Here is a 22,939-nt window from a genome sequence, read left to right as displayed (position 1 = left end):
ATGTCGTTTGAAGACTTTTACATTTTTAGCTCTGGTGGCCCCTATGTGTAACCAAGCGAAACCATTTGAACCACTTCCATAGAGGACCACCCAAGGAACATCCAGGCCAAGTTTCATCAAAATCCATTCAGTGGTTTTGGAGGAGCTGTCGTTTAAACACAAAAACATCGTTAGGGGACTAAAATACATTACACTGAGAAATTAAAAATAAAAGCTACTCACAATAAATTGTCAGATATTCATTGAAAGCTGACCAGTTTAAAAGAAATCGAACCATCGTGTGTTCTTCGTTATTGCTTTCTTTCTCGAACTTGTTCCATTCTGTGAGAAAAAGATTTGACAGCAGTTCCCCAAATTTTTTATTTTCGCTGTCTGTGAAACTTGAGTATTCCTGTTTATGTCCTATTTTTACTGCCTAGAATATCAAAATAAAAACGACCTGGATACGAAAACTGGAGAAATAACAAACAATATTACAAAGTGTAATTGATACAAGCCTTAACGAGAACGTTTCTTTATTAATACCCGATTCTCCACCTGAAGGCTTCAGGATTCTGCAATCGTACATTTTATGCAATCTTATTCAAAACTAAACAATTGTATCAACCAAATAAACTTTTACACTAATTCAAATGGATGTGTATTTCTTTCCCCAGTGGCTAAAACAAATCAACGACAGGACTTGTCCTCGCTTCCATTGTCACCTTCACACTATCTAATGAACTTTCATTTTATTTGTTTGTCCTTTTATGCAAACGGAAACATTTCAAACGTTGGTTAAAATGGTTTAACATTAAAATGCTAAATCACACCGATCGTGATTTATCTAACTGTAAGAACAGATGTCTTTAAGTGTTGTGTGGCGGCCGTTTATGTCCTTATATTCAGCTTTGTTATTATTTCCGATCCCTTGAATGTATGAGTCCATACGTTGGTATTTATTTATATTTACCATTGTCAGAGGTGTTGTTTTTACCTCTCATACCAAACTCGATCAAACCAAACCTGCTATACAGTACGTTGTTGGGTACGCTGCATTTATCTACTCTTAATACAAACTCTCTTTTTTATTTTATATAATATATATTATAATTTAGGCGAACAATTCGAATCAGCTGACCAAAATACTATAGGGATGAATGGTCATTTCGCAACTTGACAATAATTCAGTAGTGTAACGACACCCAGTTAATGATACACTAACATTTTTCAAACATCAATTATTATAAAAGATCGAGAAAGGATGGTTTTAGACACTGTCAAATCACCATTCATCTCTAACAGAGATTGATATAGGACCTACTAATTTGACATATTTTGTCGAATAGAAAAGACTAGACACGTAAGCAAAACATGTAGGAGTTAAAATCATATTACCTCAAACGCTAGTTTGCTCAAATGTTCTTGCATGTATGGGTTGAAACTGTCAAAGTTTTTGCAATAGTGCTTCACAAACCAACTCATACGATGATCTTTTGCTTTAAGCTGTTAGATACAAAATATAAGCATTGAAATAATTTTGCCTGTAACATGGTTGACAAACGTATGAGATTAATTATTATTATAATATTTGCATTATATATAAAATGAAAGTTTCGTCATTTGCGGCGTGCGTATTATCGCTCAATCACTTTGCGTAACGCTAGAAAAGACGTTTCTCATATCATTATAACAAGACGGCCAAGATGGCTCTAGGTCGCTCACATGAGAAACGCACCATAACAGTGTAAACATGTTTGACCTAGTGATTTCATGGAAACAAATATTCTGGCCAATTTTCATTAGGATTGGACCAAAAATGTTGTCTCTTGAGTTTAAAAAAAAGTATTTTCTTTGACCTAATGACCTACTTTTTGACCCCAGATGACCCATATCAAACTTGACCTAGATTTCATCAAGGCAATCATTCTGACCAAATTTCATGAAGATCAATTGAAAAATACAGCCTCTATTGCATACACAAGGTTTTTCTTTGATTTGACCCAGTGACCTATTTTTTTAAACCTAGATGACCCATATTCGACCTTAACCTAGATTTTATCAAGGCAATCATTCAGACCAAATTTTATGAAGATCAATTGAAAAATACAGCTTCTATCGCATATACAAAGTTTTTCTTTGATTTGACCTAATGCCCTACTTTTTGACCCCAGATAACCTATATTCGTATTCGACCTAGATTTCATCAAGGCAATCATTCTGACCAAATTTCACAATTGAAAAGTACAGCCACTATTGAATACACAAGGTTTTTCTTTGATTTGACCTAGAGACCTAGTTTTTGACCCCAGATAACCCATATTCAAACATAACCTAGACTTCATCAAGGCAATCATTCTGACCAAATTTCATGAAGATCAATTGAAAAATACAGCCTCTATCGCATACACAAGCTAAATGTTGGCAGACGACAGACAGACAACAGATCGACGACAGACAGACTGACGTCGGACATATAAAAAAACCCGTCAACATCTGACATGTTGATAGTCTACTCAAGATAGTTTTGCTTTTCCGAGCAGGGAAATAATTTGTAAAAACGTCTTATACAAAATGTCAATGAGACAAGCATGTATACAGGATTTTATCATTTCTTTTGAACATTTTTACCATTTATACATTTGTATTAAAGAAAGAATCGAATCATGTCCGGCATGCAGTTATAGGGGTAACTATGAATTTTTTTTCACGATAAAAAGATTACAATATGCTTTCCATAACTTCTAATTACTACTTTTGATGGATACAAACATATTACGATACATACACGATTCCCGAACTTGTTAGACAAGGTTTCTGACAACTTTTTGTTCCATGCGTCCCTTATTTTCTCCGAACGAACCGTGTCGTGGGCATGCAACTCGTTCCAAACCTATATTATTGAAAGATAAAAATAATGCTTTAAGACCAAACAAATGTTTTTATGAAATTCTGAAAACTACATTCTATTAGACCAGTAACCAATAATGATGCAATTATTTGAGAGAACTAACTTCAGTTGTTCCTTACCTTAAGATCCTGATAAAGAGCACAGACAAAAATTCACTACAATAATGAGCACAGTTTATTGGTACTGAAAGATTATATTACTTTTATATAAAAGTACCTCAATGATATATTACAAATTAGTTTAAGTTATAGCTAAATAACTGGAATAATGACACGACAAGTAGATGTTGAACTAGAATGGGAGCAATCTGACAGGCAGCTAACAAAGTCATTCAATTTAATTATTGTGCAACCCCTGCTGTACAGTTGCGTTAACTTTCCAGTTGCACACCACTGCTATTTTGGTGAAGATATATTAAATAGGTCATGATAGGAAAGCAATTAAAGATCTTATCAATTTTTTCAGTGGTAGTGGTCTCTAAAAAGAGGTCAAAAGGAATCATTTGAACAAACTTGAGAAAGGACTATTCAATATAAACCAATCTTGCTGAAGATCCGCCAACTGCTTCATGTGTTCATGAAAAGAGGTCATTTAAAGGGTTTTCTAATTCTACTCCGGCGGACCCTTAAACGGTGGAGTGGAACCATTAAAAAATAGAGAGGTTTGAGACAGGATTCTACAGACAACAGTTGCTAAAGAGCCAGCAAGTGGTTCATCAGACGTTGTTTAAATATTTTTCTATTGTTAGCGCACTCTAGGTCAAATAGGTTAATTTCAACATCCCGGAGAAAAGACCCTCCAAGGACACTACAGACCAAGTTTGGTGAAAATCTATCAAGTGTTTCAAAAAAGGAATTTGCTTAAAGCCTTTCTATTACAAGTTATTTTAAAAACAGATGTGGAATTTCTTACTTCTGATTGTTTACAGGTATGTTAGGAAAGAAAATGAAAATGTTATTCAAGAGATAAAGACATTTTGTATCAATATCGTTTCCAAGCTCAACATGTATGAGAAATGTCGGATTGAAATGAAAATGTATATTCTATGTCAGAATCACACCAAACCCCTACCAAAATTGTGACGAAAGAAGTGATTCAACTTTATTTGGCACGCACATTGTGTTTTCAAATGTCCCTGATTTGCATATCGGCCATGTCGTTCGGGATAGCATTTACTTTGCGGATCTGCAATTACTGAAACTTTCCAAAGTTAAAAAAGAAATGACAGTCACCTTTCCGCTAAAACAACAAAGCCGGTGTCGTCGGTGTCAAAATATCTTATTTACTGCCCAGTGCTATAATAAAATCTTTTTAGTGTGAGATGTGCGATATACGTTTCAGTTTTGTGCGGCTTTATTTGTAGTTTTTATCATTGGAACAGGTTTCATGAATAAAGGTATTGACTTCATCGATGTACCCAGTATATTTCGTAGCAGACGCGTCATTGATTCTGTGCCTAAATATTTCAGAAACTCTAAAGTTCCTATTACCTGTTATAAATATAAAACGCTTGTTAGAAATGTTACATATTGTTTCCGACCTAGATGTTCAAACAAATGTCCATTCTTACTGCGAATGTAAAAAACTCAAAATTTTGCTATTCAGATGCCGGTCATGTCATCACTGGTAGTTTTGATATTATTAAAGACAAGCGTAATCGTAGTTTATTCTTGAAAGGACCTAAATATTGATTTTGATGCTTGTCGTGTCAGATTAAGGAATCCATCAAAAATTTTGTGTTAAATGGTGTCATCGTGAGAATGCTGATCCAAATGCATTAACGTCTTGAAAACGTAATGTGTTCAACATTGTCGATTCTCGTATATAATTTTGTCAAACAAATGAACACCTACATCCACCAAAACCTAAGTTTACTTTAAAACATCTGAAAAATGAAATCCAAAAATTTCATTCTAAGTATGTCTTAGTTCCAGCAGAAAAGGCGGCCAACAATATTATCCTCATTTGACGCCTACATTATAATAATGTTTTACAAAACAAACTAAATAGACTAAAGCTTATACATTGAGTCCTTCTGCTGAACAAAATTTGGTCACTGATCACATCACTGAAGTTTATAAATTGAAAGTTCGTATAGATGATCAACAAATTATACTTCCAACCATGTACTGGATTCCTAAATTGCATAAACAACCATATAAGGTTCGTTTCATCACTGATTCAAGCTCTTGTACCACTACAAATATTTCAAAGCTATTAACATCATGTCTTACTGCTGTAAAAGCCCAAATGAAAAGATACTGCGATAAAGTATACGAAAACTTCGGTAAACACTTATTTTGGTCGATAAAAAATTCTGGCGAAATTCTGGATAAGTTTAAAATTAATAATTACAAGGTATCTTCAGTCAGTACATACGATTTTTCTACTTTGTATACCACTTTTATACTTTTAATTTAATAAATGACGAACTAACTTCCCTAATTCAAAAGACTTTTGCCAGGGAGAATGCTATATTTCTCGCTTGCATTCTTTACTAGCTACATTATTAAACATTATACAATGTGGACCTACGACGAAGTTTGTAAAGCCCTTTCCTTTTTATTGAAAAACATTTACGTCAGATTTTGTAATGCAGTTTTCAGACAAGTAATTGGTATTCACATGGGGACAAACTGTACACCCCTTGTCGCAGATTTGTTTTTATTGTTACGAAAGAGATTATATAAAACGTTTTATTAAAAGAGGTTACTACCCAACTGTTTTGGGACACACCACATGTTTAGTGTTCAACCCGTTTACAGTTGGACACTACTCTTCGCCGGCGGAAGAGGGGGAGGACTCTGTGATAAGCAGTTCTTAAATCCCACCTGGACTGAACTGTTTTGATTTCTGTCTTCTGGCCTGTTTCGTTGGGCCCTTAGGGGTGTTCCTCTTGATGCTCTGCCTTCTGTAAAGTCAATAAGTACAAGTTTTTGGTTCTTAAGGTTTGCTTATATAATTATACAGGAGCATTTTTGTGTTTTACATGCCATGCCTTCTGTTTCCAATGCGTGTGTTAGAGATTCACCTGGCGGGGATTACTCTTATTTACGCTGTCCCGTGATTTTGGAACATGGTGGGGTAAGAGTGAGGTTTGTTTTGTCCTCGTGTGTTTGCTTTGTTGTGAGTGAGTGTGTTAGAAGTGTGCATATCTGTGTGCTGTGGGTTTCGTTTTGGGGAGTCTGCGTATTTGGAACGTTGTATTCCCTGTTTGATATTTATCATTGTTTTTTCAGGTACCATTTCTACTAAAGGGGACCGAGCGGAACAATTTAAAAACAACTTGAGAAAGGAGACTTTACATTGGTGCAACAGAGCAAGTTTTGTGCCGATCCATCATTTTTTCATGAGAACTAGAATGTATCTGTAGGACACAGGGTGTGCCTCCATCGATACATTTGTCACAAATAAGGGACAATAATTCAGATGTTTGCAGTCTGAAGGGGGTATAGCCTCAACAAGCATTTTATATAAAGGATTCATTATTCTAGGCCATATACATTTTGAGCTATGAACATCACAAACAAAACATTCACTATTTGGGCTATTTCAAGAGCCGTTAGTCTGTAATTAGCACTAAAATCTCAAGAACAAACTAGAATGTGTCTGTAAGACACAGGGTGTGCCCCCCACTGGAACATTTGTCACAAATAAGGGAAAATAATTCAGATGTTTCCAGTCTTAATGCGGTATAGCCTCAACAAACATTTTATGAAAAGGATTCATTATTCTAGGCCATATACTTTTTGAGCTATGAGCATCACAAACAAAAACCACTATTTTTGGCTATTTCAAGGGCTGTAACTCTGTAATAAGCGCTAAGATTCTCAAGATGAATGCCAAGTGTGCAAGGTCAAATCATGATAAAGACTCAAGCAAAGTGTCATGAATTTAAATCAAAAACTTTTTAGCTAGGCACGTCATTAGGTGAAAATGTGCCTTATTGACTATTTCAAGGGCCATAACTTTGGAAATAGGGGATGGAGTCAGACGAAAAATAGAAGGTACGCAAGTTTATATCATGATAAAGACTCCTGCAAGTTTTTATCAATTCATATCAAATACTTTTTGAGCTAGGCGCGTCACAAGGTGAAAATGTGCATTTTTGACTATTTCTGGGATCGTAACTCTTGAAATAGGGGGCGGAGCCAGACGAATAATAGGATGTGCGTAAGGTCATATCATAATAAAGACTCATGCAATGTGTCATCAATTTATATCAAATACTTTTTGAGCTAGGCGCGTCACAAACTTTTTTCGGACGGACGGACGCACGGGCAATACCAAATCTATATGCCCCCTCAAATGAGTGGTTGGGGCACAATTACTCGTTTTAAATCTTTTTTTCTATTATTAACTTTTGTGAACCCTAAAAGGAGACACGCTGAACCATTTAAACAACCTATGAGAGTACTCCAAGACAGGATACTACAGACCAAGTTTATGGTAATTCAGACCAGCAGTTTCAGACGAGATGTTGAAGTAAAAATGCTGCTGTAGGACAATGGATATAGAATGATGGACGACGGAGCGTCCACCTACTCTAATAGCTCAGCCTAAACACTGTTCAGGTAAGCCACAAAAAAACAGCTTTACAAACTCCATCACAAGTCCACATTGTATAAACAGTTGGAGATAACTATATTCCGCGCGGACGGACTGTGTTTCTATACTCCACTCTTGCCGTACCTTGAATTAGATGACAGAAATATAACATTATCCCTCGCAAAATTGTTTTGAATAAGAACAGTTAGATAATCAGTTAAGGCCTCACCAAATTAAAAAGTTGTTCATCGGATTTGCCACTCGTATATTTTCAGAAACACACAAAAAAAATATATTTTTTGGTTTCTGGTTTGCGCTCGCCCCATGTAAAAAATCAAGCCAAAATTTGTTGCGCTACGTTTTACGGACGAAACAGTGTACAAATGCTTAGAATTCCAGTCCCAGTTTGTCCTAAAATGGACTTTATTCACAATAAATACATACTACGCACAAATCGTCTGTAATATATCATAATACTCATATTTAGTTGCATTAAAGTTATTTACCCTTTATGCAGTTACGCCATTTTCTTCAAAAGTTTACCAAATTGAATTGCTACAAAAATCGGATTTCTTTCATTGAAAATTGGATGAAAAAAACTTAATATTTTATTTGATAACATCAATCTACATTATTTTGGTATGAGTAAATACGTATTGATGCATGTCACTTTTCTATTTTCTGTTTTTCCTGCATTTGTTTACAAAAGTGGGTGGGTAAGGAATTTACATTATGAGTTGTCTTCAGACCAGTTTATATTTTCACATTTTCCAATCCTCGAGTAGAATAATGTTAATGCACGTTAATCTCCATTTCAGACCTTAATTGAGACATTGTTTCAAGAAATTTAAACTGTTAAGAAAGTTTTAAGTTAGAACAAGAGCTGTCTGTAAGACAGCACGGTCAATTCTACTGAATTAGAGCTTTGCCACTAAAAGGGACATAATAGTCTAAAGCTTTGAAAGTGACAGAGATATTGGACATTATATAAAACTTAAACAAAATATGCTAAGTTGAAAAGGGACATAACTCTGTCAAAATTCAATCAGAGTTACAGGGATTGTTTCTCCTGGAATAGACTGTGTTAGTAAATAACTATTTTAAGTTTCAAATCAAAAGCTTTAATAGTAACAGAGATATTTGACCGAAAAGTCAAGCTAAAACTGCTATATTTTCATAGCAGTAAATATTCAAGTCACATATCTATGTCATGATTATGGTTTAAGGTTATAAATGCATTGTTGTCGTTGTAAATTACAGACTTTCTAACAGCATTTTCAAAAGCATACATTATTTGATTACACTGTACTGTATGCCAATGTTATTACCTTTTTTCACGAGTTTGCTTTGTTGTGCGTCTGCAGGTCAATTTTTCTCAATCCCTGGCGAATTATTTTTATTGTAAAAGGGCTGTACATTCTATTTTAAGTTTTTTATTAGTCAATCGAGAGCCAAATCAAGCCAAATATATTTCTTCGCTCCTCGCTCGCTCCTGATTATTCTCAAAAACAAAACAAAAATTACAATTATTTTTTTGCTCGCCGTCTCAAATTTTTCAGAAAAATATCCGATGAACAACTTTTCAATTTGGTGTGGCCTAACGCTGTATTACAATCGCTACAATCTGCGATGAAAGCGAGCTTTCTTTTTAGTTAATGTTATACAAAGCATGATGGGAAGTTTACCCTGCTAATGATCTTAACAAACTTTGAAATTAGAAACTATGCATGATTGTGCAATGACTGCGCAATACATGCACCCTCCGGTGTCTACTTGTAGCAGTGAGCACAATGCCCACCTTTATAGTGCTGCCTCACTGGAATATCACGCCGTAGACACGTGGCATGATACCCCACCCAGTCACATTATACTGACACCGGGCTGACCAGTCCTAGCACTATCCTCTTAATGCTGAGCGCCAAGCGAGGAAGCTACTAGTACCATTTTTTACGTCTTTGGTATGACGCGGCCGGGGATCGAACCCACGACCTCCCCACGCTGTATTTTCCCTGATAATTATTGCTGATATTTTTGTCAAAGTAAATAAGCTAAAGATGAAATTATGTGTTAACTAATGTTCGTTTATACTGGACGATTCTTTCAGAATCAATACTTTAATACCACAGTCATGGGCTTTTAATAAATTCATTTCTGTGACGTTATTTTCTTGGAAGATACTATTTAATTAAGTTAGGCTGTTCAACTAATCTGTTATCTTGTAGCCATTAATGTATTGTGTAAGTTTCTTGGTACTTGTCGTTTTGATGATTTTTTTATCATTATGATATTTTATGATCATTTTGCCTGTACATGAAGATTTGTAATAAATTAAGTTCTGGTTACCCAAAGCGTGTGTGATTTTAGAAATCTAGGCAAATTTCGAACATGCGGGTATATACATTCTATACAACCTACACGAGGAAATATCAAGATATGTGGCTGCTAATACATTTACAATATTTTGACAAATTCTGAGGCAATGATTCTGGTTTTACTCAAGCCGTCTGGCCAATAACCAAACATGATTAAGGTCTCTTAACAAATGTACATATTCTGTGTAATTTATATGAAACTAGAACTGTGTCCATAGGATACGGAGGCCTCCGCAAACTGTGCCATTCTAGATATAGCAACAACTCAAAGTGCCATAACTGCAGTACAAATATTCACAAAAGTACTTCCTTCTTTTATGGTCATCTGCACATCAATCTGGTTCATCTGTGAAAGTTTGAAGCGAATCACTTATACTGTGGGAGGAGTTGGACACACAAGAATTTTCTGTTTATTCTATAAAACAAAATTATTAAAGGGCCATTACTGTAGTAAAAACAGTCACAGAAAAAAATCCTTCCTATATGGTATTCTGCACATCTAGCCTGTTCATATGTGAAAGTTTGAAGCGAGTCAGGCTAATAGTGTGGGAGGGGTTGAACACACAAGATTTCGGGACGTTAAGGAAGGACGTACGTACGTATGAACGTACGTGTACGCACAGCAGCATAAAAGTATCATAGAATCACTAGAAGCATTTAACAAAGCAAACATAGCCAGAAAAATAACAAGGATAAATATCCAACAGAGAATGCCACGTTCCAAAAATGCAGCATCACCAAATCGCAACTCCACAGCCACACACCACAAAGCAAGTCATCCACAATAAGAAATGTAGTGGAAATATATAGCAGACGGAGTACTTCAAATACTCGTTAACACGATACAGTTAAAATATTTGAAAAAAACAATGAGAAAAGTTTGGGGGAAAAACGACACATGTAAAATATGGAGGACGTAAAAAAGAAGGAGAACAAGAGCACCGCCTACGGTTGCCGTCGCTCGTCTGCAAGTGCTGGACAATATGTAAGAAAAGAGTTATAGTTCAGATTTAAGTACAAAAAGGGCCATAATTCGGACAAAATGCAGGTTAGAATTATTGTTCTTCAATCTACATTGTCCCCTAATGATGATAAACAAGTTTGCAAAGTTTCAAAGCTGTAGGTCTTATAGTTTTTGAGAAAAGGTGACCTAAACAAAAAATTTAACCAATAAATTCAATTTTTCTAAGTAGAACAAGAGGGCCAAGATGGCCCTAGGTCGCTCACCTAAGAAACACACCATAACAGTGTTAAACATGTTTGACCTAGTGATTTCATGGAAACAAATATTCTGACCAATTTTCATTAAGATTGGACCAAAAAATTGGTCTCTTGTGATAAAACAAGCATTTTATTAGATTGTGATATGACCTAGTTTTTGACCCTAGATGACCCATGTTCAAACTCGACCTAGATTTTATCAAGGCAATCATTCTGACCAAAATTCATGAAGATCAATTGAAAAATACAGCCTCTATCACATATACAAGTTTGTTATTTGATTTGACCAAGTGACCTAGTTTTTGACCTCAGATGACCCATATTCAAATTCAACCTAGATTTCACTAAGACAATCATCCTGACCAAATTTCATAAAAATCAATTGAAAAAAACAGTCTCTATCGCATACACAAGATTTTTCTTTAATTTGACCTAGTGACCTAGTTTTTTACCTCAGATAACCCATATTCAAACTCGACCTAGATTTCATCAAGGCAATCACTCTGACCAAATTTCATGAAGATCTATTGAAAACTACATCCTCTATTGCATACACAATGTTTTTCTTCGATTTGACCTAGTGACCTAGTTTTTGACCCCAGATGACCCATTTTCGAACTCGGCCTAGATTTTATCAAGGTAATCATTCTGGCTAAATTTCATGAAGATCAGTTGAAAAATACAGCCTCTATCGCATACACAAGGTTTTTCCTTGATTTGACCTAGTGACCTAGATTTTAATCCCAGATGACCCATTTTCGAACTCGGCCTAGATTTCATCAAGGTTATCATTCTGACCAAAATTCATGAAGATCAATTGAAAAATACAGCCTCTATCGCATACACAAGGTTTTTCTTTGATTTGACCTAGTGACCTAGTTTTTGACCCGAGATGATCCATTTTCGAACTCGGCCTAGATTTCATCAAGGCAATCATTCTGAATAAAATTCATGAAGATCAATTGAAAAATACAGCCTCTATCGCATACACAAGGTTTTTCTTTGATTTGACCTAGTGACCTAGTTTTTGACCCGAGATGACCCATTTTCGAACTCGGCCTAGATTTCATCAAGGCTATCATTCTGACCAACATTCATGAAGAATAATTGAAAAATACAGCCTCTATCGCATACACAAGGTTTTTCTTTGATTTGACCTAGTGACCTAGTTTTTGACCCGAGATGACCCATTTTCGAACTCGGCCTAGATTTCATCAAGGCAATCATTCTGACCAATATTCATGAAGATCAATTGAAAAATACAGCCTCTATCGCATACACAAGGTTTTTCTTTGATTTGACCTAGTGACCTAGTTTTTGACCCGAGATAACCCATTTTCGAACTCGGCCTAGACTTCATCAAGGCAATCATTCTGACCAATACTCATGAAGATTAGTTGAAAAATACAGCCTCTATCGCATACACAAGGTTTTTCTTTGATTTGACCTAGTGACCTAGTTTTTGACCCGAGATGACCCATTTTCAAACTCGGCCTAGATTTCATCAGGGTTATCATTCTGACCAATATTCATGAAGATTAATTGAAAAATACAGCCTCTATCGCATACACAAGCTAAATGTTGACAGACGACGGACGACAGACGACAGACGACGGACGACAGACGACGGACGACGGACGCCGGACATTGAGCGATCAGAAAAACTCACCTGAGCATTGCTCAGGTGAGCTAAAAAGGGCCATAATTCGGACAAAATGGATATCAGTGTTATGGATTTTGGCCTAAATAGTCCTCTAATGATGATAATTAAGTGTGCAAAGTGTCAAAGCTGTAGCTCCCATAGTTTTCGAGAAAAGGTGGACCTAATCAAAAGTACAAAAAGGGCCATAATTCTAACAAAATGCATATCAGAGTTATAGTTCTTGGCCTACACAGTTCTTTAATGATGGTATACAATTGTGCAAAGTTTCAAAGCTGTAGCTCTTAGTGTTTGAGAAAGATGGACATAAACAAAAATTTTAACCAACGCCGACACCGACGATCAAGTGACAATACCTCGTAAATTTTTTTCTAAACTTCGACGAGCTAAAAATGGAAGAAAGACAACCAATATACAAGATAATATACATTATACTTAAAACGGTACAGACAAGAAGCAAGATGAAACAGGGACAAAACCTTGGAATGGTTAGTCATCTTTAAAAAGGAAATTGCGACTACAAACGTGTTTGGGGCACGCTAACCTCACACGCACAATAAAGTCAACTTGTTAGGCGAGACCGTGTAATTAAAATTATTCCCCGCTAAGTTAAAATCTAGCAAAAATGACAAAATACCCAACTGTATAAAAAAAACTGAAGAGACAATTCGATATATAAATTTCTAAACACCTTGTCTGAAAATTAGAAACAGTGGGTGCTAATGTGTTAACAATGTGAGATAATAGAACACTCGGTATTTCAAGTTCCGTAACTCTTCTGTTACTTGAGTAAGTAATCTTGCAATCATTGAAATTATGCCATATCTTACAGACTTTTCCATTCTGTTTAGATTGTTTGCAAATCTTTTGCAGACTACTGAAGAAACAAAGTCGCAAATATTTTACAACAAAATGCTGTCGTGTGATGGGTGATCATAATGCTAACATCACCCTTGAGCACATTGTAGTCAAATGATCTAAAATGAAAGAAAATTATTCAAGAAAGAATTATGGTTCTGAACTTTCTTTGATTACAACCCATCCTTGTGTGCAGTGGTTTTGGATTCCCCTGAAGCTAAAGGCATACTGAAGCCACAGATGTTTTGTCTATTTTATATACTAGTATTCCGCTTCAGTAAGTGCCGGATAGTATATGTATACAGTTCGTGTGATATACTTCACAGAATTTTATAGTTACATATTGAAGTATACTATCCTAAGGCAACACTACATAGATGTAGGATTATGTGGTAATTCAGTGCAAAGGAATTTGTTTGTTTTTTGGGTTTAACGCCGTTTTTCAACAGTATTTCAGTCATGTAACGGCGGGCAGTTAGCCTAACCAGTGTTCCTGGATTCTGTACCAGTACAAACCTGTTCTCCGCAAATAACTGCCAACTTCTCCACATGAATTATCAGAGGTGGAGGACGAATGATTTCAGACACAATGTCTTTTATCAATTCGTTATGGAGAACATACGCCCCGCCCGGGGATCGAACTCGCGACCCCACGATCCGTAGACCAACACTTTCCCTACTGAGCTAAGCGGGCGGGCTAATTAAGAACGACGATTAGCTGTTTTACAAAACAAATCATTGCAAGTAAGGTAAATGTCAGTTCTGTTTTAGGTTATCTCAGTCATACCCATTATGTTTCAACTGACCTTTAAGTAATTTTCGTTATCCTTGTCTGTGAGGTAATGGGTCTCCTTTCTACTCATCCACTGTGTCACTCTATCACCAACAACTTTGATTTCTTCCATAAGGTTACGATGACGATCTCCGTTATTTCCATCTTTGTTGCAACTTTCAAACATTCCTACACATCTTAGAAACATTTGAACACATCGCCATACAGTATCATCTTCACAATCGACAGTGCTGAAACATTCTGTGATAACTTGGGAGGACAGTTTGTAGCTCATTTTTGTTTCGGTTTCGCAACAGGTACTCCTGCAAGAGAAGATTTTAAATATTCGATCATTACTAATAATCCCATTAGGAAAGTGATGCACCAGTTTACTATGGGTGACATCAACCTTGTACAAGCATGTCTTTGTGTTACTAAGACAGTGATACCTTACAATAAGAAACCAAATCTGTCAACATTTATACTTTACAATGTATACTAAATAGGCTATATAAATCCGGTACACAGAAAATACTTACTCAGAAAATAACTTGTCCAAATTCTGCAATAAGCAATCTACACACTCCCGTACATTCTGTAACAAATCACACAATTGCACACTGTTGTTAATAACATGTATTCCTAAATAGCAAAAATCAGTGTTATTTAGCCCTCACACTAAAACCTTTAAAAAGACTATATCTAGATAAAACACACAATAGGAATAAGATGTTCATGAAAACAACAACTATAAATTGATTCAAAAATGTATCTAAATGGTACTTCTGACCTTTGGTTCATTATGTTATGCAAAGCAAATACATGTTTTTGACACTTGTGTAAATATTACAGGAATACATAAAAATATAAGGAATATAAACTGTGTTACCTATAATCGTAATAACTCATTTGAAAAAAAAAACAGATGCAGCAACATGATCATCTAAAGAGAAGGAAATAACAGACACCTTTTCTATCTTTCTATCCCTTTTAAAGTATGATCTGCTACTTCTCAAATGGAAAATCAGATTGGCAAGGCACACTTCAACTGGAAATAGCCCTAAAGAAATCAGTCCCTGTAATTCCTTTAACGGAGTCGCTGCCAAAAATGTGCGCGGCATCAAGTAATCCATCTTGAAAAGTGGGAACAGATTCTTTACCATGTCTAACGGCAAACTGAAAATAATTCCATGTTTAAACTATATCCAGTCTCAAAGTACATGTATCATAAAGATACTTATATTTTTGTGTTCTTGTAAGAAATTTTGAATATCTTTGTACAAAATGAACGTGTACATTATTTCTTACAAGAACAAAATAATACACGCGCCTTCATATTAATATGTAATAGAATGCTACAAATAACATACTATGCACTTTTTTTTCAAACATTAACATCGTACTGTCATGATGCAGAGCATGACTGCTTGACGTTACACGTGATATTTATAAAATATGGTTTAAACAAGAGCTGTCTCCATAGGATGACACATGCCCCCGATGGCACTTTGAATGAATAGTTATGGCCGATGTTAGAGTTTAGGACTTTTGACCTACGGACCTGGGTCTTGCGCGCGACACGTCGTCTTACTGTGGTACACATTCATGCCCAATAATTTTAAAATCCATGCATGAATGACAAAGATATGGACCGGACAGGCCCATCAATGCACTATCATGAAATATGACCTTTAACGTCTAAGTGTGACCTTGACCTTTGAGCTACGGACCTGGGTCTTGCGTGCGACACGTCGTCTTACTGTGGTTCACATTCATGCCAAGTTATTTAAAAATCCATCCATGGATGACAAAGATATGGACCGGACACGAATGCACTATCATGAAAAATGACCTTTAACGTCTAAGTGTGACCTTGACCTTTGAGCTACGGACCTGGGTCTTGCGCATGACACGTCGTCTTACTGTGGTACACATTCATGCCAAGTTATTTGAAAATCCATCCATGGATGACAAAGATATGGACCGGACACGAATGCACATCATGAAAAATGACCTTTAACGTCTAAGTGTGACCTTGACTTTTAAGCAACGGACCTGGGTCTTGCGCGCGAAACGTCGTCTTACTGTGGTACACATTCATGCCAAGTTATTTGAAAATCCATCCATCGATGACAAAGATATGGACCGGACACGAAAATTGCGGACAGACCGACAGACTGACAGACCGACAGACGGTTCAGAAACTATATGCCTCCCTTCGGGGGCATAAAAAAGACAATTAAACTATTCAATTTGTGTTTTACAAATCAGGATTATTTTTTCAAATGTATATTTTAGTTTTGACTATAGCCTGTGTTAAGTAGAATAGAATTAATGGTAGAAAAAAACTCATGGAAATAAAACTTAACGATGACCTCTAAAGATACACTCTAAAATCAACACACACATATAGAGAGAGAGAGAGAGAGAGAGAGATCCACCAAGATTGCGGTTTATTCAAATTTTGTCCAATACCAAATATAAAAGAACTCAACTTTTAAAATCATCAATGGTAAAATCGAAACTGACATATTTTACAAACCTACCGATAGCAAGCAGTACCTACTCTTAAATTCTTGCCATCCAAAGCATACCAAGGAAAACATCCCTTTCTGTTTGGCTAGACGCCTTTGCACAATCGTATCCAATGATTTAATATTGCATGAACGCATGAAAGAACTGCAAGATTTTTTGTTAGCGCAAAACTATCCAAATCTAACCAAATAGCATAATAGAAAATGGGATTGATAAATCCTTGAGATTAGACAAACAGACCCTCCGACAAGTCCAAGAGAAAACAAATACTAAAATAATTCAATTTATAAGCACACACAACCCTAGAAATTTAGAATTTTACCGTGCAATTAAAAATAATTTATCCATTCTACAGACAGATCCGAAAATGACAAATATTGTACAGAATTACACCATTATTAAAAATAAACGCCAACCTGCCAATCTGAAGAAAATTCTAACAAGGGCCAAATTTGATGAAATCAAATCAGTTCTAAAAGTTACGAAATGTGGTAGATCAAATTGTGGACTTTGTCAACATCTACTGGAGGGCAACACATTTAATTTCAGAAGCGGAAAAAAACATTCACAACCAAAAACACTTTATCCTGTGATGTTCAGAATTTAATATACGTTATTAGATGTTGTGGCTGCCAGAAAGAATATATTGGTGAGACAGGTGATTTCCTGCGCAAACGAATAACTGTTCACCGACAAGAGAGACAAAAATACATGAATGCTATATGTATGTGAACATATCGACACGTGTGCTGGACAAAGACAACCATCATTTATGATCTTTACATTATATAAATTACAATCTACAAACGAAAAGTTTAAGAAATGAAAAAGAACAATTTTTATCAATATATTTAAACCAGAGCTTAATTCAAGATATAATTAACTGATACAAACAGGCTAAGAATAACGTCCCTTCATTTTGACGTCATTTGACGTCGTTCCTATGCGACGTTATTGCCGTTATTATCACTCCTGAAGATCTGCACTAGCAGTGAAACCGGTTGAGTTCTTTTATATTTCTTATTGGACAGAATCTGAATAAACGGAATATGTAATCTTGGTGGATCTCCTTCACTTTCTTCTTTTCACCCTGTATTTATATCCGTATTGTTGAATTACAATACATTTTGGATATATATATATATCCATCCAAAATGTATTGACTGGCTTTATGAATATTCAACATCTGAGGAAATGATTATTAAATCGAGGGCTGAGCGCGAAACTATTGTATCTTGTTCCTTATTTATATACAGTTACAATAGTTTCGCGCTCAGCCCACGAAATGTGTCCTTATATGTAAAAAAAAAATTAAAGGCGTTTTAATTTCTCTTTTTTCCCCCTATAAATATCTGGCAAAAAGATAGAAGGAAATGTCTGGTATCACAGAGTAAATAGTGTAAAATTGTGACCGCCTTTACGTTTGTCAGGATTAAACTCCATGTCAAATCAAAGCATAAATGAAACATCTATATAGCTGTAAGGGCCAAAATACAAACTTTATCCCCTTTCAGGGGCAGTAACTCTAGAACCCATGATGGAATCTAGCCGGTGTTCGAAAGGAACTGAGATCTTATTGAGACTTAAGTTGTGTGGAAGTGTGGCTAAAAGTGAATGTAAAATGTCACTTCTATCGTGTTCACAAGACAAAAACAAGAGGGCCATGATGGCCCTATATCTCTCACCTGAGTACCATTGCTCTTAATGATAAGATTAAGTTTTGACATAGATCAAATAGGCATACACATTAAATATCATCAGATAAATATTTTCTGGTAACAGTCCCTTTTGACTTATGGGTCACTAGTCAGGGCCAATCTCCAAACCAAGATTGAGGATCCTAGGCTCAAATGCTGCAGTTTTGTACCAGCATGACTATTCCTTACCCTGGAAGACTTAAATAACATTTATAACCAATCTCATTTGATGCTGCTGAGGTATATTCATTTACATAAAATAAAGGGAGGAAATATGTCACAAATTCAGTCAAAAGTTATCTATCCTGATTGTCCGAGTCCATCTGATGGCATAAATGAAATTTCAAATCAGTATCTTCATTGGTTACTGAGATACACCCATTTTAATTTAAAACAAAGGGAGGTAATTTGACATAAAATCGGTCCATAGTTATCTACCCTGATTGTCGCAGTCCAACTTATGACAATAATGAAATTTCAAATGAGTCCTATAAATACATGCTGAGAAAAAGAAAAGTATTCATACTGATAAACGTTCAATCAAGAGTTATCTAACATGACTATTTCTTACAATGGAAGACATAAATAACGTTTCAAACCAATCTCATTAGAAGCTGCTAAGGTATATTCAATTACATAAAAAATATAGGGAGGTAATTTATCATAAATTCAGTATGTGTATCTACACTGATTGTCCAAGTCCACGTGATGGCATAAATGAAATTTCAGATCAGTATCTTCATTAGTTACGGAGATATACCCTTGTAAATTTGAAATAAAGGGAGGTAATTTGACATAAAATCAGTCCATAGTTAGCAACCCTGATTGTCTTAGTCCAACTAATGACAATAATGAAATTTCAAATGAGTCCTATAAGTACTTACTGATATAAATCCATTTTGATTAAAATCAGGGGAGGTAATCAGATATAAAATAGATACATAGTGTCTAGGTCAACCTGATTACATACATTAAGTTTCAAAACCAATACCATCAATAGTTGCAGAGATACCATTTTATGGGTAAGTGCTGAACTTGACCTCAATGTGTGACCTTGACCTTCAAGCAACGGGAACCGATGTCTTATTGTGATTAAAGTTGTGTGCATGATTTTCTAAAGTTGAATGCAAAATGCGGCATCTATTATGTTCACAACGTAAAAATTAACATATTTTGGCACTTTCAATGTTCATTCAGAGGCTATAACTCTAGAACCTATGATTGGATCTGACGGGTTAGGGTTAGAGTTAATTTGCAAGTTTGTATCAAATCAAATCATAAATGAAGTCTCTATATGGCTCCAAAAGCCGAAATAGCAAAATTTGGCCCTTTAAGGGGCCATAACTCTGGAACCCATAACGGGATCGGGCCAGTTTTCAAAAGGAACCAAGATATTATGCCAAAACAAGTTATATGCAAGTTTGATAAAAGCTGATTGCAAGATGTGGTCTCTATTGCGTTCAAAAGCCAAAAATAGCAAGTTTGGCCCTTAAAGGGGCTATAACTCTGGAATCCATGATGGGATCTGGTCAGTTTTCGAAAGGAACCAAGATATTATGCCAATACAAGTTGTGTGCAAGTCTGATTAAAGTTGATTGAAAAAATGTGGTCTCTATCATGTTCACAAGCAAAAAATAGCAAAATTTTAGCCCTTTAAGGGGCCATAACTCTCTAACCCATGATGGCATCTGGCCAGTTTTCGAAAGGAACCAAGATATTATGCCAATACAAGTTGTGTGCAAGTTTGATTAAAGTTGATTGCAAAATGTGGTCTCTATCTTGTTCACAAGCCAAAAATAGCAACTTTTGGCCCTTTAAGGGCAATAACTCTACAAGCATAGGTCATGTACTCGGCACATTGTCTCATCATGGGAAACCTTTGAGTGCAGTATTAAGATAATCCATCAATACACATAAAAGTTAATAGTGACCTTGACCTTTGACCGACAACCATGGGTCATTTGTGTGACAGTCTAATCATTTGAAACATTTCTGCGAGTAATAAGAAATCCTTCAATGCAATTAAAAAATATTGGGTAGAAACAAATTTTCTCTTGACCTTAAACAGTGACCTTAACCTTTAACCGACAAGCATAGATCATGTGTTGACACATTTTCTTATCATGGGGAACGTTTGTATGTATCACTAAAATAATTCATTAATGCAAAAATTTTACTTGACCTTCAATAGTGACATTGACCTTTCAACAACAATCATAAGTCATGTACGTGCATTATCTACATATTGCCCTCTATACACATACCAAGTTTTATGAACTTAGCTTGAATACATTTCAAGTAATTGCAGGATTCAGATTTGCAGACAGACAGATAGACAGACAAACGGACGGAGGGCATTCCTATAGTCCCCCCGTTGTTCCACCGGTAGGAGACTAAAATGCATTGGAATTTATTATTCGGGCAGAGATATGGTACTGCCAGTGGTTACTGCAACATTGAACAAATATCAATGTATCATAGAAGAGCTCGTGTGTATATGAACGCTACTCTACTAAAATCTTGAAAAGAAGATGTAATTATAACATACATGTTCCATGACTGGCTCTTAAATTTATCTAGGTTCTCATAAACCGTCGAAATTCCCCACCATTTTGGTATCCTATCATCATGATTTATCTGAAAGGGTGGATTGTCAAATGGTTTACATTCTTCAGACAGAAAATGAATCCAGGGCATCAAGTAGAGCCAAGATGGGTCCTTGGTGTTTTTCATTGTCCATTGGACAATTTTTGTAATCGCCTTAAGTATGTAAGTTCTGAAAGAAGAAAAGTGAATGTTAAACATGCAACTTCTTTGCCTAAATATTGTTTATGTTAGGTCAATGACCATAATACAAAAAGAAGTTTCGTCAGATTCAAAGGTTATCAACAATCAAAGTGCATATAAATGTTTACGATTTATTCGTATTTATCAGAATGTCCTTTCATGAATAGCAGTGCTAGTGAGACCATTATTAACTAAGATATTTAATTTTCGTAAGGCTGTTTTGCCTTCATAATTCGTGTATCAATGATGGATAATATGAATCAATCTACCTGTTTTTTTTTCAAAGAAAACAACAAATTTACTACAAGTGTTCCAAACCAAAAAGGAAAATAATTTGGTCAAGATTTATAGAACCTGATGTGTTAACTTGCACTATTATCGCAAAGGATTGTGTTAAGTTTCAATTAAATGCATGAATAAGTTTCACAAATTTCGTAAGAACGTTTGGTGTATTTTACACGTGAAAAGTGGAAATAATGTGTCAGAACAAAATTATGAGTAACGTGACATTGTATATGTACTTGTCTGTTTCAAAGTTATATATCTATTTATTTTACAAAAAAAAATCTATTTCAACGATCTAACGGATCTTCAGGAATGGCGTTGCTTCCGCGAAATCTGCCCTTGCTAGTTGCTAAGTAATAAATGACGTTATTGGCGTTAACGTCGCTTATGTCTTCAAAAGAAATAAAAAAAATGAACATCGCTTATGTCATTGTATAACAGACAATACAAAAAATGAGAACAATTCAAGTGTATCGGTTTGTATTGAATCCTGGTTAAAATTTCTTCATAAGATATTCTTCTTTACTTTTCCTGGTTGCCTAATTTTCTGAGTTGAGAAATCTTTACCATATACCAATAGCTGCCAACCTCCAATAGCAGCGTTCCATTGAAATAAGTAAGAAAAATATCCTGTTCCTGAAAATTTATTTCAGTCCTTTGAAGAATAGGAAAGCAAATGTCAGTCTGAATAGGGTCGGAAGATGCAAGTCGGTGAGGCTCGACAAAGCCACCCATATCTGTCTGCCCTGATAAATTCCAGAAAAGGCATAATATTTTGATCTGGCATTTTAACATATGATGGATAATAGAGTGAACTTACTGTTTGTCTTTCATGTAACGTGTAATAGCTTCCAATTCTGGACATGTTTGACTTCCAGGATCTACCGAAGGACGGAGATGCTGCATCAGCTTTGTCATATCTGATTCACTGAAGACATCTGATTCAAATTCAGACAGTACCAAGAGAAGACACATCGATAAAATCGAGATGTATTCTTTGTCATCCTTCCCTTCGCATCTTTTCCTGAGAGTTTCAATAGTTTGTTTGCTAACCTACAACATTAAAATCCGTTTGCATCAACAGACATTTAACAGCATGATGCAAACACGCACAAGTATTCATTCATTCAATTATGGAGTCGTTTCATAAACAAATGATGTCCAGTTCACAGTGTCAGCGATCGGGTCTAGAAAATAAGCCCTGTTGCATTGATTGCCAAGTTAATTCTATTACTAATCAATATGGAGGTATATCTAAATAACTTATCAAACATGTCGATTTGTTACGAGTGTACGTGAGCGTAGGAACATTCG

At 35.6% G+C, this 22,939-nt stretch overlaps 1 protein-coding gene across 1 annotated transcript in view; it reads right to left on the bottom strand.

The window, feature by feature from the left end:
- Positions 1–222: 222 nt before the first annotated feature.
- LOC128554091 (E3 ubiquitin-protein ligase RNF213-like) overlaps positions 223–22,939 on the bottom strand; it is a gene marked incomplete at its 3' end in the record, with an annotated part of 33,401 nt that continues 10,684 nt past the window's right edge. Inside the window, exons 5-11 of the mRNA XM_053535325.1 lie at positions 22,446–22,678; positions 21,102–21,329; positions 15,288–15,497; positions 14,356–14,644; positions 2,768–2,872; positions 1,378–1,485; positions 223–415 (exon numbers count right to left, since the gene is read on the bottom strand). Coding sequence (XP_053391300.1) covers positions 223–415; positions 1,378–1,485; positions 2,768–2,872; positions 14,356–14,644; positions 15,288–15,497; positions 21,102–21,329; positions 22,446–22,678 — 1,366 coding nt within the window. The remainder of the gene's footprint in view (positions 416–1,377; positions 1,486–2,767; positions 2,873–14,355; positions 14,645–15,287; positions 15,498–21,101; positions 21,330–22,445; positions 22,679–22,939) is intronic.

This window comes from Mercenaria mercenaria, unplaced genomic scaffold (genome assembly GCF_021730395.1).
Source record: "Mercenaria mercenaria strain notata unplaced genomic scaffold, MADL_Memer_1 contig_4710, whole genome shotgun sequence".
NCBI lineage: Eukaryota > Metazoa > Mollusca > Bivalvia > Venerida > Veneridae > Mercenaria > Mercenaria mercenaria.
This window is presented reverse-complemented; position numbering and strand designations above follow the sequence as displayed.